We start from the raw sequence: 20,159 nt of genomic DNA, 5'->3' as shown, positions 1-20,159 counted from the left end.
AACAGTCCGCATCTCTCTGTGTGACTTCGTCTGGGCTTACCTGTGTTTGTCCTTGTTTAACAGGTTGTAGGTTATGTGTTGTGGGTTATAGCTGCTGGGTACACAGCTTTAACACTCTCTGTGTGTCCCAGGCTAACACGTGGGCCCAGTGTGATATTGTGTCCTGTGGTGTTAATCACAGAGATGGAGACAGTAGCAGTTACCTCTTTCATGGTGAACAGTACTTCTTGAATGTGTAACCCCTCAGGTAAGCTTGTATTCATGTTGGGGCAGAACAACATCACAGTGTCTTTCTCATTTTGCGTGTGTGTGCGACATCTCACTGTGGTGACTTCACCTGAGTGTAGGACAACTTTAGTCTTGCCTGTTTTTACTGTGGTTGACTCACTGGTAGCTTGGTGATTGTGCATTAATTGAATAAAAGTTTTTGCTGCACCAGTGCCGATGTCAAAAGCACCACTTACAATTTCCATGGCACAGTCACTTGCTGTAACGTCCTGTTGTTGTTAAAGTTGTTCCTTGATCACCTCCTCTATGACGTTAAAGCCAATAATAGGGTCTTCTGCCACATTGGGATCACTGGAAACCAGTACTGGTACCAGTAGCCTAGCACCAGAGGCCTCTGACCCGCTAAGATTGAACTCAAAACGACTTTGTGCTTTTTAACACAAAATTGCCAGAACAAACCTGCTTAAAATCTATAAGCCAAACAGAGTGCTCAGGTCATTTGGTTGTAATATTCTTGCTGTACTGAGAGCAGTGGCCTCGCTGTAGCCCCGAAGTGTTAAGACATAAAATGTCTCAGAAATGTCTTTAGAATTTGCTGAGTTTTTAAGGCACCAATTCCAAACTTAAAATTAGTTTTCCTTATATTTAATATTTTTCATCCTACTACAAGAGCACTGTGCTTTAATTGATGATGGTGATCTTTTTTTCATGTTCAATTCTTACTTTCTAGAATATTAACAGTAAACAAAAACATATGTTTGGTGATTATTACCTCAAAAGTCTGCAAATCACTTTTTGCTGGTAAAGCTGGATTGCACTGAGCATAATGTAATAATTGAGACTGACTCAGATAAGCATATCAACATTTTGATCAGCTTCTCTACTCTGGATCATGGCAGCTGCACAGTCAGAACATTTTAGTGAATGAATATAACAGAAAGTAAGTGCTTGTGCATGTAGAAATCTGATCCTTGAGATGATTTCCTGAATTCAGAATAACCACTAGTGTTATCAAAAGTGTAAATGTAAAACATTTATTGTGTGTACAAAAAGTAGTTCAACAGTCATGAATGAAAATTCAATAGTCCTTTATTAGGAGGACTATTGAATTGAATTGAATTGAATTGAATTGTCAAGAATGAAAAATGACATTTGGCATGCTTTCCCCCAACACGAATAACACCAGGTCTCCATTTCAGTGATTAAAAACTTGGGTGTTTACAGTTCTCAACAGAACTATCACTAAGTCACAGTCCATCTCTGCTGTAGCAGAAGTAGTCAGACCCAAGTCATCTAACAGTCTCTCCAGGATCATAGTAGTTGTATTTATTTATTTTTGGTTAATACAACCAAAAGTGATTGAATTTGCAGCATCTTGTCTAAAAACCTCTCCGAAGTTCATTCACTTTGGCCTTATTTTGATTTATACTTTATTTTTATACTCCTGTGATCAGCCGTAAACTGTTTTATTATAAAAACAAACTTCAGAAAACAATTCTGTTATTGAGATTGAATCTTATTTGACTGCCTTGAAAAAAGATTCTATATTAAATTTACTTCTCCATTAAAATTACATTTGCATTGGAAGATTGAGCAGTTTTTGTGAAAAAGTCAGAAATTTGGAACAGAATTGCAAGCTTCTGAAAATATTGCAGAGATTGGATTAATATGCATTATTTCTTGTGTCTGAATCGAAAGACTGAGAATTCCTGGAAGGACTGAATTACCATTGTATATCATAGCCTTACAATGTTTTTTTCCACAGGGCAATCAAAGTTAGATCAGTATTAATTTAACAGTGACAGTTCATTTAATACTGCTAGACTTCAAATTGGTCATTTATCAATTACGAGACACTTTATGCCATAAACAAACTCAGAAAATGACCACATGAAGACTTTAAACTCTCAGCAGAACACTACAGCAGTAATGTTCACCATTGTTTTATCAGAATCTGGAAAATTAAGGCCAAGAATCAGCTTCTGTTTAGATCATGAACACCCAACCTTAATCACCCCAGAAATCCTGAGCACAAAATAATATGTAAACAAATTGATTACACAGACAAAAACTCTATTGAAAAAAACTAAACAAAACAAACAAAAACTAACTATGTAACACACAGCATTCACATATATAAGAAAATTTAGTTTCCCAATATGGCACACAAATTGTGTAAGTAACCCTTGTACAATGTACTGCAATCCAAAATAATGCCAGAGAATACAGAGACAGAGATTATATAGTGTTGCTTTCACTGTTTACCTTGTTTGTACTTAAAAGGGGACAATGTTATGTCAGTTTAATGTGAGGTTCAGAAAAACAGTCCCAAGGCTTTTCTTTTAAGCAAATTATTTCAGCACCCCAACTGGTGAACAAAATCCCAACAACACATCCAACAGTTATAACTCATGCTTTGCATGCTTCAAGGGGAAACAAGCCAGTAGAAACTGGGCCAGTCTGTCCCATCACAATCCCAGCAGAGAAAATCTTGTAACTGTCATTACAACAGAGCTACCAACATTATAACATAAGCATGAGTAAACAAGTTTTGTGGCTGATCTGTGATGTATGTGGGCCAGCTCCTATCACACAGCTGTCACAGAGTCAACTGGTTGTCATTACTGGCAGAGATTCCAGTCTGCACTGTTGTTCCATACAGTTCAGTGCTAATTACATGACACGATCCCCAGCTGAATTTAGTTTCGGTTAAATTTCTCTCCCAGTCTGTATGCATGCACTTTGTGGTCTGCAGCTCCATGTGGAGCTTCTGCTCATTGTTTCAGCTCAAATAGATTGAGGTGTTGGTGGACTGAATCACAGCTGAAACATGAGTGAACACTGAACTCACAGGCAACACAATGCAAGACGGAAGACTGCAATGGGCTGCTCATAATAATAATAATCATACAAAAAAAACAAAAACTGATAGGCTTTAAGAACAAGTTACCATACCCCTTCACTGTTAAAGATTGTACTTAAGTTCTATTTATTACAGGAATTTAGATTTTGGTGTGAACTTAAAAGTTTTAATTCCAATATAGTTTTCAGAAGAGTCTGATTAACTGGTCACTACTACTGGCTCACACTTCGTGCCCCTAATGGTACCAGGCAAAAAAAATGTCAACAAAGAGCCAAGGCAGAACAACAGACCTTGTAGCAGTTTTCAGTATTTGAAAAAAACTGCTAATATCACCACTCAGAAATCAAAAGCTGTCAGTCAAAATGTGGGTCCTGCTTCAAGGAGCCCCTACAGGTAATAGGAACTGTGAAATACAGTAATACCTCCTACTCTCCAAACCTTTTCAGCAAGTTTCAGTGTCTTTAGTTCAGCTCTGCCAAGACTGAAATCAGATGCACAATCTTATTTTAAGTCCATCACTTGCCACTGAGTTGCAGACCAGCAGTGGATTTGCTAGCAAACTTTTGATAAGGAAATCAGTGTTCCAACATAATTGCACAAGAATGCATAATTTCAACAAGGTTTTGACTAGTAAAAATGTGCAAGGAAAATGCAATGGGGCAAAATCTATGTATGTAACCACAGAAATTAATATTATAGAAAGGCAGAAATTAAGTTTTTATTTCATCTTTCTGATATCTAAGTCAGAAAGGTCTGCATTATGGATGAACATGTTTCATAATTGAATTAAGAGTGGCTCATCATTTGTTCAATATATATCTTTATAGCCATACACAGCAGAGGTCCTTAATCTTGAGAACTCAAATAACAGACTCTTTTAGTTGATTTCTGCAGTACATAAAGGATGAAACCAAAATGTCTACCACAGAATGAATGACAGTCACTGGAATGAATCATAGACATGTAAAGTACTATTGGTAGGGCTGGGAAACCCCCAGTTTGACTGAATATTTGGATCCAACATCTTTCTGTGATCCACAGGCGTTGGCATTGCTAGTAATTAGGGAAATGATTCATACTGTTCCAGAAATGTCTATTTGTCCAAACATTTTTGTATTGTCGTAAACAATGAAAACACTAAATGACGAGACAAGGGACAGGATCATATTGGAGTGACTAGAGAAAAAAAAATATTATAGGGAAATCATAGCAGTCAACAGAATGTGAAGGCTTCACATGATGGCACACTCTCTGGATGACACCTTTGCCTGCAGAATAGAGAAAAATATTAAGAGTATCATATTTGAAAAGCAAATAAAATAAAATAAAATAAAATAAAATAAAATAAAATAAAACAAAAATCTTTGACATACTTTGACTCGCTCTAAACACTGCGTGATATTGTGAGACAAGGCAAGGAAGACTATTAAAAATACTGTGCTGGTGAATGACTGTTACTGTTATAAAAATGCCCCCCTCTAAGCTATTTTGCTCTTTGCGCCCCTGACATTCTCTGAACACCCACTGGGGGGCGGTATCACCCCGTTGAGAAACCCTGTGATACAGCAACCAGCTCATACTTTAGTGATAAATCTTAATTTTTGAAATGGTTTGCCTCTCATTTCCATGGTTGTCTCCCCCTAAAATAGCACACCTAACTGACGGAGGCCAGTAGGGAGTTGAGAGAAAATCCAAAATCTGTAAAGTTTGTATGGAAACACAGTTGATCTTTATAGATTACACTGATACTAAATTGACCAAAAGGCTGTTGACATATGATGCCTTTTATCTACAGTAATGTGTTTCTATGGATGTGTTAGGAGTTACTAATATGTCATATCTCTTAAAGGGAGTTTGGTATGATATTTTCTCTTGACAGTGCAGGAAGCTTCCATTTAGTTCAAATACTGTTCATACACTTTTTAATGTGTATTTAACCAGAGAACTAGGTAACTACTAAAGTATGATATGGTTGTTTGACTGCTGTTAGTAATTGGTTTGATTAATGGTCTACAGTCCAATATTACGAGTGTTCGTATTGATTACTGACGGTAGCGGATTGGGCTAATGATCAGCTAATTGTACTCAGTTTCTGTATACTTTTCACACATGGTAATTTGGCAAGAAAAAAACTATGCTCACTGTTTGTGCGACATCCTCCTCTTCCTCTCCATTCTCTTCCTCTACCTGAGTCTTTGTTACACTCCTTCTGGCCATCTCCTGCAGGACAGTCAGGTCAAATGATTCAGGCAGGACACAGACACAACAAAGAAAAACAAAAAAACCCCAATATATTTCAAAGCTGCCAATCTACTTCTTCACACTGTAGTCCAGAAAGTGGCAGTAATGCACCTATAAGCAGGTATGGCAACCATCAATAAAACTCAAACAACAATTACAATAAGTGCATATCACTACCCAATCTGAGTATCTGACAACTGGCAACAAATTATGTTTGAATATTCCCTTAAAAAAACACATAGGATCACCATCCTAGAGGCTATGTTGTCCGGGGGTTAATGCCCCTGGTAGGGTCTCCCAAGGCAAACAGGTTCTAGCTGACGGGTCAGACTAAGAGCGGTTTGAAGGCCCCTATGACAGAGAATCAAACAAGGAAGCGTATGTCGCCCGGATTGACGTCACCGGGGTGCCACCCTGGAGCCAGGCCTGCGGTTGGGGCTTGCAGGCCACGAAGCCCAAAGGAGCGACGTGGCCCCGCCTGCCCGTAGGCCCACCACCCGCAGGAAAGATCAGAAGGGGCTGGTGCATTGTGTTATGGGTGGCAGTTGTGGGCCCCAACGACCCAAACCCTGGATGACAACTCTGGCTATGGGGACATGGAATGTCACCTTGCTGGGGGGGGGGGGGGGGGGGGGCTATACTTAGTGCGGGAGGTTGAGCGGTACCGGCTAGAGATAGTCGGGCTCACCCCCACGCACAGTCTGGGCTCTGGAACCCAACTCCTTGAGAGAGGCTGGACTCTCTTCTACTCTGGAGTTGCCTGCGGCAAGCTGGTGTGGGCTTGCTTATAGCCCCCCAGCTCAGCCGCCATGTGTTTGAGTTCTCCCTGCTCAGCGAGAGGGTCGCTTCCCTGTGCCTTCAGGTCGGGGATAGGTCTCTCACTGTTGTTTTGGCCTATGGGCCGAACAGCAGTGTAAAGTAACCGGCCTTCTTGGAGTCCCTGGGAGGGGTACTGGAAAGTGCTCCAACCGGGGACTCCATTGTTCTGCTGGGGGACTTCAATGCTCACGTGGGTAGTGACAGTGATACCTGGAGGGGTGTGATTGGTAGGAAAAGCCTCCCCGATCTGAACCCGAGTGATGTTCTGTTATTGGATTTCTGTGCTAGTCACAGCTTGTCCATAACGAACACCATGTTCGAGCATAAGGTGCACGTGACACCAGGACACCCTAGGCCGGAGATCAATGATCGACTTCGTAGTCGTATCATCTGACCTTTGGCAGCGTGTCTTGGACACTCGGGTAAAGAGAGGGGCAGTGATTCGGACCTGTTCCCGGTGCATGTTGGACTCCGGCAGGGCTGCTCTTTGTCACCGGTTCTGTTCATTATTTTTATGGACAGAATTTCTAGGTGCAGCCAGGGGCCGGAGGGGGTTTGGTTCAGGAGCCGGCAGATTTCGTCTCTGCTTTTTGTGGATGACGTTGTCTTGTTGGCTTCCTCGAGCCAGGACCTTCAGCATGCACTGGGGCGGTTCGCAGCCAAGTGTGAAGCAGCTGGGATGAGAGTCAGCACCTCAGCCCTCCGAGGCTATGGTTCTCAACCAGAAGAAGGTGGCTTGCTCCCTCCAGGTTGGGGGAGAGTTCCTGCCTCAAGTGCAGGAGTTTAAGTACCTTGGGATCCTGTTCACAAGCGAGGGAAGGATGGAGTGTGAGACTGACAGGCGGATCGGTGCAGCGGCAACAGTAATGCGGTCGCTGTATCAGTCTGTCGTGGTGAAGAAGGAGCTGAGCCGAAAGGCGAAGCTCTCGATTTACCGGTCAATCTACGTTCCTACCCTCACCTATGGTCATAAACTTTGGGTCATGACCGAAAGAACGAGGTCCCGGATACAAGCGGCTGAAATGAGTTTCCTCCGCAGGGTGGCAGGGTGCTCCCTTAGAGATAGGGTGAGGAGCTCTGTCACCTGGGAGGAGCTCAGAGTAGAGTAGCTGCTCCTCCACATCGAGAGGAGTCAGCTGAGGTGGCTCGGGCATCTTTATCGGATGCCCCCTGGACGCCTCCCTAGGGAGGTGTTCCAGGCATGCCCCACCGGGAGGAGGCCCGGGGGAAGACCCAGGACACGCTGGAGTGACTATGTCGCTTGGTTGGCCTGGGAACGCCTTGGGATCCCCCTGGAAGAGCTAGAGGAAGTGTCCGGGGAGAGGGAAGTTTGGGCGTCCCTACTCAGACTGCTGCCCCCACGATCTGACCCCAGATGAAGCGGGAGAAGATGGATGGATGGATGGATCAAACCATTATCAATATCCAAATATCTATTTTCAATACAATCCTATATCCTATACAATACAATCAATACAACAACAGACATACTATTTTGTCTTTTAAAAGATCTACACACCTACACATTACAAAATGAACAAATCCTCTGTGGGGAGTTGAATTATGTGCTAATTTCAGCTTGACCTACATTTAATTTTCAATCACTGAAAGTGAAGTGAGTGCAGTTGCCAAGGTCCACGCATCCTGGAAGACTTGTTTCCCAGGCAAACGGAGAAACTAAAACACCCAAACCTTCTTGGTTTGTCTATCCACTGTTCTAGCAATCATCACTAACTCTGGATTGGTTGAAATAAACTCTTAAACTCTCTCACTGAATCAGAAGAGGAGTGAGAGAGAGGGCGGACATGAGAGAAGCAGCAGGGGAACTGGCACATGGAGCCAGAATATTTGATGTTTTCACAGCTAACTCAGTGAACACCTTCACAGGATATTATGACAGGAGAGACTTAAACAAAAAAGTAATTACTGGATAAGAAAACTGCTTTTGTGACCCCTGTCCACCATGCAGCGCTATCAATGCAGACACGGCAGCCGGATTTGAATATTAATTTTCACATTTGAATGTATTGATTTTTTTTTTTACAATTTGAATGTAGAATATTTGTTGACAGCCATACTATACACATGTGCTATCCAGATTGGGCAGCTACTCGGATTGGGTAGTGGCAGTGGCCTCACCAAGCATAACACATGGGAACAACATGTAACACATAACATCCAGTGTTTCCCACAGGTCAAGGATCTATTTGTGGTGGTGTGGTCGGGGGGGGGGGGGGGGGGGGGGGGGGGGGGGGGGGGCATTGAGGCATGTTTAGCCACTCAGGGTCAAAACCACTGACCCTGTGTTTTGCTGTTGTCTTCTCTATAGGGCAAAAAACATTCTTTAGAAAATATTTTTCTATACTCATCTGTGTAAAGGAGTGAACATCCAAGTTAATTACTAATGAGCAGAGATTAAGATTACGGCAGCAGCTCTGATGCCTGTCGGCTAACATACACTAACAGTTAATGTCTCTGCACATGTCTCAGCTTCCAGGTATGATACAGACACAGGCTGATATAACATAATGAGTTAGAGTTGTTCGGACCACTTTTGGGCTTATTTGACCACTTTGTACTGGCACGTCTTACCCTCGTCGTTCGAGCCAGGCCTCTTCCACCACGACTTTTTCTTCCGCGTCTTATTAATTTAGAGGCGGCGTTAAGGGGCCTTCACATGATAAGAAATTTGCTCTTCGCTCACCGCCAGGTAGGGCGCAGAGGCGCTGAGCGGAGGCGGTGGAGCTCAGGTATACGTCATCAACAAGTGCGAGCAATTCACCGTTGCTAGGCAACGCAAGTACTTCCTTTCACTCCGGAAAGCTAATCGTTGTTTGTAAATTATTACACACAATGTATCTGAGTTTGTCGCAAAAGAAGGCCCTTGCAGTAGCATAGTAGCAGTAGTAGTAGTAGTAGTCGCTATTCCAGGCAGACGCAGAAGTCACTGTGTCTGCCTGGAATAGCGAACGTACACAAACAGCTAAGCTAACGTTCAATTCAATTCAATTCAATTTTATTTGTATAGCGCCAAATCACAACAGAAGTTGTCTCAGGACACTTTCCATATAGAGCTGGTACAGACCAAGCTCTTTTATCTACAAAGAAACCAACAGTTCCCCCATGAGCAAGCACTTGGCGACAGTGGCGAGGAAAAACTTCCTTTTAACAGGCAGAAACCTCGAGCAGAACCAGACTCTGGGTGGGCGGCCATCTGCCTCGACCGGTTGGGTGAGAGAGGAAGAGCAAGAGAGGGAGAGTGAGTGAGACAGACAGACAGACAGACAGACAGACAGACAGACAGACAGACAGACAGACAGACAGACAGACAGAAATGCAAACAGACAAACGTTAGCATTGTATTTAGCTTAACGGTAATTCGTAAACGCTGCTGGAGCTGTTATCTTATTGGTTGCGCTTTGAAAGGTCAGCGGCAAATGAGGTCAAAATTCAAGTAATTTGAACTTTGAGCGCAGCGGTAAGCGGCAGATCCGAGCGGTGCGCCACGCCGAGGCTAGCGGTGCCGCTTAGTCAGGCGCCAGCGCTCTCTCCATAGGGAAAAAATGGGGCAGCCGGCGCAAAGCGTTTTTACCGCTGATCATGTGTAGGGGCCTTACAATGCATACCGCCACCCAGTGCGCCAGAATTGTAACGACACGCGACATTCTCAAAGCAAACAGTCCGGAGGCGAGGTCGAGTCAAAAGCCGAAAAATGTATTTGTGGCGGCTAAAATTTATTCGTGGCGGGCCGCCACAAATAAATGAACGTGTGGGAAACACTGACATCTATACGTCTACTCACCAGATCAAGAACATGTAAATGAAGAGAAAGCAGATCTAATTAGTCAAGCATGGATGTCTTTACCTCCCCTTCAGCATTGATCAAAGTGGTAACGATATGATTTCCTGTGCCCCAAGAAGTCTGGCTCTTCCACAACAAGTCAGATGGTGGACTGTGGGCCATGCCAGCATTTGCAGACCACACCTGTATACACACAGTGTCGGTAAATATATCATATTTCTATACTCTTGAATATGTTCATAGATATCGATTTTATTCTGTATCTTTTTATTGTTTTTTCCTGTCTCTTATTCTTGCTGTCTGCAACAACTTAATTTCCCCAGCATAGAATCAATAAAGTCTTATCATATATAGTCAAAGAAACTGTTCATTGGTGTAGTTTTACAGACCTTTAACAAACTCTTCATGTCAAATTGCAATCAATAATATATAGTCAGTCATTTTTCTACTTTACACTGTGACTTTCATACTACATATTCCACACTAAAATGACAAAACACAAAAAGTGAATTTGCTTTTATGTATATTTATTGACCCCGCAGTCAGCAGAGTAAGTCTAACCCAGGATTTCCACCTGGCTTGAACGGGTAAGTTGCACTTAGACTGTGACACGTCGTCCATCAAAAATAGACTTGTCAGAGCGTACATATGCTTCTGACACGGTGGAAATGCACTCTGACTAGAATTGCAGTGATCAGCTCTGTCATACGCGTCACAGGTAGAACGCGGACGTTACATGCCTGGTGGAAATTGGGGGTCACTATAACAAATGAATTTGTGTTTTCTTTGATCACTGTTCACCTCCCTAACTCAGCCTAACCTCACCCCCCCACCCCCCGTCAGTCCTGTCAAGTCTGTGAAACTGACATTAGCTCAGATGCCAAAATCAAGACAGTGTCAACATTATCATTTAAATCATTTATCTTTAGCTTCAACACTGTCAGAAGTGGTACCTCCCAGCACTACTTCTTAAGTTATCCTGTGTGAGGTTGTGGTTGGGAAGACATTCCTGCTGAATCTCAAATGTTCGCTTTTCAAAAGGTTCCCTTCACATCCACAGAGGTGGCAGCAGAAATTTTAAAAACACGAGGACACCATCACTTGCATGAAATGTGACAAAATATTAGGGCTGCAACTAACAATTACTTTTATTGTCAATTAATCTTTTATTTCCTCGATTAATTGTTTGGTCCATAAAATGTCAGAAAATGGTGAACAATGTCAGTAAGTGTTTTCCAAAACCCTAGATGGAGTCCTTAAATGTCTTGTTTTGTCCACAGCCAAAAGATAATACATTTACTGCCATAGAAGAGTAAATAATATAAAAAAATATCCACATTTAAGAACCTGAAATGAGAATTCTGACCTTTTTTCCTTTAAATTACTCAAACTGATTAATTACTTACCTAGTCATGATTAATTTAATAGTTTATAGCTAAACAATTAATCGTTGCAGCTCTCGAAAATATTTTACTGTGTGTGTTTTGGATGAACTGAACCTTTAAGCCTGGATATAAAATTATACAAGTGAAGAATAATAAAATCCTTTTCATGAAACTTTTGGAAAAAACACAAGGCACAAAACAGAACGCACACATTATCTTCTACTTTAATATCTCTCACCGTCACTGACTGTCTAGCCTTAAGGACAAACTTTGGGGAGAACCTGTAGATGACCTCATCCCCGTTGTCAACCTGTCTCTTCAACCTCCAGTTGCCCAAAGGCTGGTCCTACAAAACACAAGGAAAAAGTACAGAATCTTAACCGTTAACCACAAACCTATACATTCACACATTTTTGATGAATGTATTGCAGACCTCAGTAGGCTGAGGTTTTTTGTCTACCTTACATGATCAGCATTTACTGTAGTCTTGTAGAATATTTACAAAATTAATAAAGCGATAAATAATTTGAGTAAAAATGTGCTATACATAATATGTGATGCTACTAATAACCAACTGCTTTTGTCTGCATAGACTAGACTAAATATGGAACAGTTTTGTATTTCTTGTCTTAGTCCAGTCTTACACACCAGCTCAGAATCATTTGTCAGTGTGACTGCATTTCCATCCATGTCAGTGGGTGATATGGTTACTGCTCCTGTGGCCTCTTCTGATACCAGCAGTTGCTCCTCCACTCTTCCCACCTCTGGGACATCCTTAGCCTCGACTCTCTTCCTCTTGGAGGAGCGGGAGGAGGAAGATCCTGTTATCCTAGAAACAGTGACTCGAGGCGATGGGCTGGGGGACAGCTTCAGTCTGAAAAAGGCACAACAGCATCAACTAAACTCTCACTAATTCACATTTCAACTCCAAAAAATAACACCACTCTGGCACGATCAAACTTCAAATCTGGGACTGACTTCTCTGTCACACCATGTATCCTAGGCCTGTTAGTGTGTAAGTTGTAAATGGGCTGTACTTATATAGTCCTGTTCTACTCTGATGACCACTTTTACAACACAAGTCTGCATTCACCCATTCACACACACAAACATACACATATATACACACACACACACACACACACACACACACACACACACACACACACACACACACACACACACACACACACACACACACACACACACACACATCTGTATGATGGTGGCTTGGCCACCTTCTCATTACAAGCCTTAACCATTCATACAAACTTACACACCAATGGCACAGCATTTGGGGGTTCAGTATCTTCCCCATGGATACTTTGACAAGTAGACTAGGGATTGCGCCACCAACCATCTGATAAGCCGCTGTCTGTGTATTGTACCTGTGCTCCTCTCCCTCCAGCAGTTTCCTGTATGCATTGATCTCCATATCTAGGGCAAGCTTCACATCTAACAGCTCCTGATATTCATTGAGCTGTGCATTCATCCTCTCTCTCAGTTCATTCATCTCTTGTTCTTTTCCTTCGATAGCGTGGCGGTGCTTGTCCCGCTCTGTTGACAGAATTTCCTCCAGCTCTCTGATACGATCCTCTGAGGCAGCCAACTACAAATACAAATACAAACACACACACACACACACACACACACACACACACACACACACACACACACACACACACACACACACACACACATATCCAACGAGCATAACCATGAATTAGCTAATTAGCAATACAAAAGGCAAAAGTACCTACAAGATTTACAAGTATAGGTGCTCATTAAGCAGTACCTGCTTCTGCAGGGCATTCAGCTGATATCCAAGGCTCTCTATTCTTGTACAGGACTCCAGCAGCTCCTCCCTGGCTGTGCTTATTGCCTTGTCATTAATCTCCGAGGACACCTTGGCATTATCCAACTAGAGGGAGACAGATTTTGTGAGAAAGTTCTTCATGCATTTTCGAGCAGTGTGCAGCAGACTCTCCGCTCAAGGACAGCCAACTTCCCCGGGGAAAAAAATGGGACACTGGCAAAGTCTTTTTTTCCCTTGGAAGACCATGGGCTCTATTTTCAATTCCGCCGCAAGCACAGTGCAAAGCCAGGTCCGCTTGCTGCAAGAAAATACCACTGCGTGGGGTGCGCGCCCTACGACGCACCAGCGACAGAATCAAAAATAGAGCCCTATGTGTTAGAGTCAGAGTCCGAAGACAAAAAAAAAAAATATTTGTCTCTCACCTTGGCCTGGAAGGTTTGCTCCAGTTCTTCCTTATAAAGAGAGACTTGCTCATCGTGTTGTCTCCTTAGGTCCTGGTGGGATCAGACAAACCTGATTGATGCTAATTGTCAAACAAAAATTGAAAATGTCTGTGCATATCAAACACTTCATTTTCATACTGCCTTAAGAAATTTTCAGTTGGATTCTGTCATCAGATATGCATAATTCTGGCAAAAAGAGACCAGTTTGGAAGTTCTTAAATTTAACTGAATATATTTAAGACTTTTACGGACCTGCAGACACTTTGCCAATTATCACATTCACAGTGAGTAAAAGTATTTCAAAGGCCGAACCAAACATGATAATAACTTGTGGTAATGTGCAAGTATAAGAAGATGGTCATAGATACATTTCTAATACTGTAACATGGGGAAGCACACTTAAAGGTTTAAAATTTCCACATGAAGAGGGAAATCAGAGCTCTCCATAAGCACCGACTGCCAGCCTGGCTGGCTACTTTGTTATATTAAATTTTGATTCTAATCAAATAGTTTTAATTGATAAGTTGCAATTGGCTATGCCCTAACTATGACCATTAGGGCACTTCTGAACAATACAAGCATGATAACAGAGAAACATGCCTATCTGTCTGTGTCAGTCTGGCACCTACATACTCTAAAGGTTTGTGTGTGTTTGACATATTTTAGCAAATTTATTAATGACAAAACACATCACAAATTGGACTGATTGCACAAACAGGGGATATCCTCATTAGATTGGCTACTTCAGAAATACCAGTGGCAGCAACTTGACGACAGCATTAAGAAGTCCACTGAAAGTGCTGTGGTTTCCGTATACGCCACACTGACTTTCATGGAGTTATTATATGTAAATAACAATCTCTAAGGCCTTGACCACATGTATACGGATATTTTTCAAAACCAACATTTTTCTCTGCATTTGGGCCTCTCATTCACATGTAAATGGAATTTAAGGTCAATAAAGATTTTTCTTTTGCGCACATGTAAAATGAAGAGTTTGGGAAATGATGATTCCACAAATTTGTGCATGCCCATTGTCGCTTTGTGTCATGAGCATACTGGTTAATTTACATTTGGTTAACACTGCTAGGCAATGTGCCAGAAAGGTGTTACATAACTACAAACAAATAATTAGCTACAAATGTTTGTGTTTTTAAGTTGCTAACATCAAAGGGAAAAAAATCTCACGACGCATGCAGAATGTTCTCTGTTATTTCATGCATCATTCTACTCTTAATCGCCACTTACAGGCACGGAATGCTTGCCTGAACATTTGGAATCATTTTTGCATTCTCGTGTATACAGAGATGTTTTGCAACAAATAATGGCCCTTGCTTTTGCATCTGTGATTAACTGTTGCTCTTGTCAAGCAATAACAATATATTGCAATTTCATATTAAATGGTAAATGGACTGTATTTGTGTAGCGCTTTTTGTAGTCTGAAGACCACATACGGTAGCTAAGGTACCTGCTGATTATGAGCATTATACATTCATACACCGATGGCACAACATCGGGGGTGGTTTAGGGGTTCCGTATCTTACTCAAGGATACTTCGGCATGTGGACTGCCGAGGCCAGGAATTGAACCACCGACCTTCCTATAGGTGGACGACCGCTCTACCTCCTGAGCCCCTTATTAAACACATAGTGGCATTCTTTTTCTTTCATCTATCCATCTTGTTTTTATTGCCCAGCCCTACCCCAGAAGATGTGACAGCCGCTGTATATTTATCCCTGAACATACCTGTAAAGCTTGCGCCAGTTTGAACTCATAGTCCTGTCTGACCCCAGAGTCCACCTCCACTATTCTCTGCTCCTGTCGACGCCGAGACTCACGTACCTCCTGAACACAAGAAGAAAGATGGGAGTGCAACTGGGAGAAATTCTGAATGCTACAGAAATTTAACACATTTGGTATGAAAACAATTGCTCTGCTTTGGATGCAGAATCCTGATTCCAAAAAAGTTGGGATGCTATGTAAAACCTAAATGAAACAAAATGCAACTGAATACAGTAAAAAGACAAGATTTTAATGTTCAAAGTGATACATTGTTTTTTGTACATGCATTCAACCCGAAATGTGATATTCAACATGTTCCAAAAAAATTGGGATAAGGGCAACATAAGACTGGAAAAGCTGTGGAATAAAACACCTGTTTGCAACATTACACAGATAATTTGGGGGTGGCAGGTTAACAGATAGGTTAATTGCTATCAGCATCATGGTTGGGTATGAAAGGGGTATCCTTTAAAGGTTCAGTTATTCACAAGCAAAGACAGAAGGAGGTTCATGACTTTGTGAAAAACTGTGTGGGCAAATAGTCTGACAGCTTGAACAGTTTTTTCAAGACCCAATAGGAATTCAGTCACCATCTACAATTCATATGATCACCAAAAATTAGTTTGAGAGAATCAGGAGAACGAAAACCAAAACTGTGACCTTCAATCCCTCAGGTGGCACCTACATTAAAAACCAAGATGAAAAGGATATTACTACATGGGTTACACACCACTGTCTGTTCAACACAGTTCTAAACCAGAAACAACACCCCACACACTGCTCCAGTGCTGCTAAATAAGCCAGATAGACACTTGCTATAGAGCAGTGTTTCCCATCCTTTTTTGAGCCACGGCACATATTTTACATTAGAAAAATCACACGGAATACCACCAAACAAAAAAAAAAGTATATATAATGAAATATAATGAAAATCTAGTCTCAATTTACTTACTCAGTGTGAAACTTGGGCCTGTTCAGTTGAATACAAAGCTGATATTCTTGCAGGAATTGAAGAAAGACACACACGAAGATCTTCCTCAATAGCTCTGAGTCTCTCTTTTTTCGTCTTCATAGCAGTCATGCTTGAAAAGCCCAGCTCGCAGAGATAGGTTGTGGAGAAAGGGAGCAGAGCTGAAATAGCTTAGTTTGCCAAAATGGGGAACTCCTTGGAGGCAGTCAGCCAAAAACTGTTCAAAAGGTAGATCAGCAAAGCTCAGCTTTAGACCACGATTTTGTCTCAGTTCAGTTATTTCTTTCTGCTCCTGCAAAGTCATGTCCTTTCCAACTGCAGTTGAGCTATATGGGTTCCTAACCCAGTTAAGGCAATCAGTGGAAAGTGAAGGGAAATAACATGACAATTTCTGCTGAAGACTTTGCAGATGTTTACCTATTGCCTCACATAGTGCAGCACTGTTGACACCATGCCATTTCTGGGTGTGTGGGAACATGTCAAGGCTGGCACTTTCCACATGTTTCCAGAGCTGCACCTTTTAACGAAATCCCTGTATTTTGTTTTCAGAATCAGAATCATTTCGGCCTTGCATTTGTGTGTTCAGGTCATTCAGATGTTGGAATACATCTGCCAGATATGCTAGTCTTGCACACCAGCTCATATACAAGGGCTAAAACTTTACCACGAGACAGCCACCAGACCTCCGTGTGGAGCAATAATTGAAAAAATTGTCTGTGTTCTTCTTTTGAAGGGATGGGTGTTTTGTCTGGAGATGGCGTTTAAGCTTACTTGGATCGATGGTACTGTTGGACAACTGGTAAGTTGGCTCGGTTGGTTCCCCAGTAAAAGTAAATCTAAAAGCAAGATAACTTTCATTGTTTTGTCTTGAGCTGTATTGTCTTGAGCTCACCTTTTGCTTTCTTCTGACCACTACTTATGCTAGGGCCTTCATCTGGGTTGGAATTTTCTCCAGGACCCAGGTCAGATTGAGGGCTTTTTTTTTTCAAATATTTATCCATCGCTATTTTATGCGCTGTCTCACTCGAAGCATGACTATGTACTTCCGTATTCAACGTGATACGTCCAGCTGCTGGACATATTGCGCTGATACACTGCCCTCTGTGGAAGAGCATTAAATTGTTCTGCCTGTCACTTCATGCTGCTCACTTAGAGTACCAATCAGGCAAAACTGGATCATCTTCCCCGGCACACCTGATGATTTCTCATAACACACTGATGTGCCACAGCACAGCGGTTGGGAATCACTGCTGTAGAGCACAGTTATACTCAACTATCAAGTAATAGAGTACTAAATACCAAAAAACAAATGAAATGACTTCCCAAACAATCAGAAAAGAAATGCAGTTTCCACAGAAGTTTCCCCTCATTCAGTCCCCTATGTGCTGAAAGTCTGACCCTGTGGCGTAATACAGTGCAATGCACAGTTGGCCTTATTGGCTTATGGTGGGCATATGGAAGTTCTAAAGAAAATACAGTACCAAATGCAGTGCCACCTTTTTCAGGGGGAATAACTATGCTTTGTTGCTGTCCTCGTCTACAGCAGTACATTTCTTTGCTTCCATGCCGGTACTACTTCACTATATCTCCATACTGGGGGCACGGCAACCACCGTTTACTGCTGGTCACATAAAGACTATGCATAAAAACCTCATTTTAGTGCAAGGCCACTTTGACCTTTATACAAATTTATTGGGCCATTATGGCTCAAGCCAATGGTGCATTATATTCTTCTCTCCCTCTCCATCCGTATACATTAATGTCCTACTAAGGCATGTTACTAACTTAAAGTCTGTGTGCTTTCTTGTCTCTCGCAGGTTCCCATGGATAGTGGTTGAACCTGGATTGTGGATTAAAGCTACGTCTCCTGCTGTGGCCCTGCCTGACATCCACTGCAACTGTTACTATTATTTGTCATACTTCCCTTATTACCAGATTCGTAGTTTGTTACTATGTACATGTATGTACATATGTATGTACATATGTGTCACTAATACATACATGTAGCACATACATACATATCATATATGCATATCCTATGCTATGTATAATACATATAAACATCCTATACTATTTTATTATTAGTTAAATGTCATTGTTAGTGTCTCTGCAGTAACAGGTTAAAAAGGGGTGTCACCATGCCCTCATCCCCAACCAGTCAAGGCAGATGGCTGCCTACCCAGTGCTTGGTTGTTCTTCTTTCTGCTTGTTAAAAGGAAGTTTTTCCTCACCACTGCTTGCTCATGGGGGAATTGCTGGGTCTTTGTAGACAAAGAGTATGGTCTATATCAGCTCTACACAGCAAGTGTCCAGAGACACTTGTGATTTAGTGTATAAATAAAACTGAATTGAACTGCAATTGCAATAAGTGATATGTTATGAGGACAAAACGGTACCAAAGCAACAAATGGGAGTTAGTGTACTGGAAAACAGTACTGAGTTTATTGAAAATGTTACCTGAATGTGACTTTTCCACCAAATGCTGTTTTGGTGAAACTGAACAAATTGCAACATCAATGCAAATATTAGCATTGGAGTCCAAGATCAAGTAACAAAAGCACTACTCATGAAACATTCAACACTAAGAACAGATGCTACATTTCAAAATATTAGCCGTTTCTTGGTGAATTAATGTTACAAAAAAGGGAAGCGAAAAAAGGGCAATGAGAATGCTAAGCTTTCAAATTTCATCACGAGTCACTACACTATCAAGTATATCATATTTAGTCATTTAAAAATACACACAAAAAGTGCAACCATTACCTGTACACTGCCGTTAGGAACTGAGTACAATTAGATGATAATGAGCCAGGTCAGCCACAGTCAGTTATCAATATAAACACACATTATTAGACTGTAAACCATTAATCAAACCAAGAACTAACAGTCAATGAATTTCTGACAACCTTATTTCTTAAAGTGACTTTGGTGTAAAATTTTTCCCTGGACAGCACAGAGAGGTTCTGTTTAAGTACTGTATGTATATTTTTTAATGTTTGGTCACCACCGCAGAAACACTAGGTCAGTGCTCATGCTTTACAAAGGCAATGAGACTTGCTTGAGGTTCTAGAAGATATTTCCACTCCAAGAGGCTTCTTCAGTTCTGACTGACTGGTGGGGAGTCCCAAGCATTTATTCTCTTGCAGGATCACTGACACACCCAGGCATCATGTGAGCCATTAGGGTCACATGAGTCATGGGTATTAAGCTGCCTGGGGAAGGATCTCAGGACTACATTGTAAGTGGCTGATAAGTGGTGTCATAGACCACCTCCTCTGTTCAGTGATGATCACTGCAGTGGTGCAACGCAGTGGTAAATATACCGCAACATCAAATTCAGAATGAGTGTACATTTACAAAAGGCAAAAAGTTTAGTGGTTTGAACATTAAATATCTTGTCTCTGCATACATGCAACTGTTATTAAACCTGTCACAGTTTTAGACTGTTTTTCAACTGTCGACCTTCACCAAGTAATCAGAATCAGAATGAACAATCAAATGAACAATCAAACTGTTTCTTTATTAAAATCTAAAAATAATTCATTCATACATTTATTAATATGCCATACCATATGTCTGTGTTATGCTCTTTAACAAAGACAAAGTATTTCAGCATGAAAGCATTTGTTTTTAATGTGTAACAGCGTCCTGTATCATAACTACATCTCTGATGTTTGTAACAAACCAAACCGTGTGAAAATCGGGTAAAAATTAGAGGAGTTGAGATGATTATAGTAGCTGGACATACACCTTCCTCCGTAGAAATAAGTGCACTGGGGACGCATAGGAGACCCATCCAAGATGGCGGCC

At 41.6% G+C, this 20,159-nt stretch overlaps 1 protein-coding gene across 1 annotated transcript in view; it reads right to left on the bottom strand.

Annotated features, from left to right (window-relative positions):
* Positions 1-1,241: 1,241 nt before the first annotated feature.
* The window catches only part of lmnb2 (lamin B2), a 42,677-nt gene continuing 23,759 nt past the window's right edge, over positions 1,242-20,159 (bottom strand). Inside the window, exons 5-13 of the mRNA XM_070960990.1 lie at positions 15,344-15,442; positions 13,577-13,648; positions 13,134-13,259; positions 12,727-12,947; positions 11,987-12,212; positions 11,577-11,684; positions 10,017-10,136; positions 5,234-5,311; positions 1,242-4,359 (exon numbers count right to left, since the gene is read on the bottom strand). Of these exons, the coding sequence (XP_070817091.1) occupies positions 4,324-4,359; positions 5,234-5,311; positions 10,017-10,136; positions 11,577-11,684; positions 11,987-12,212; positions 12,727-12,947; positions 13,134-13,259; positions 13,577-13,648; positions 15,344-15,442 (1,086 nt within the window). The 3' untranslated portion in view covers positions 1,242-4,323. The remainder of the gene's footprint in view (positions 4,360-5,233; positions 5,312-10,016; positions 10,137-11,576; positions 11,685-11,986; positions 12,213-12,726; positions 12,948-13,133; positions 13,260-13,576; positions 13,649-15,343; positions 15,443-20,159) is intronic.

Source organism: Chaetodon trifascialis, chromosome 4 (genome assembly GCF_039877785.1).
Source record: "Chaetodon trifascialis isolate fChaTrf1 chromosome 4, fChaTrf1.hap1, whole genome shotgun sequence".
Lineage (NCBI taxonomy): Eukaryota > Metazoa > Chordata > Actinopteri > Chaetodontiformes > Chaetodontidae > Chaetodon > Chaetodon trifascialis.
This window is presented reverse-complemented; position numbering and strand designations above follow the sequence as displayed.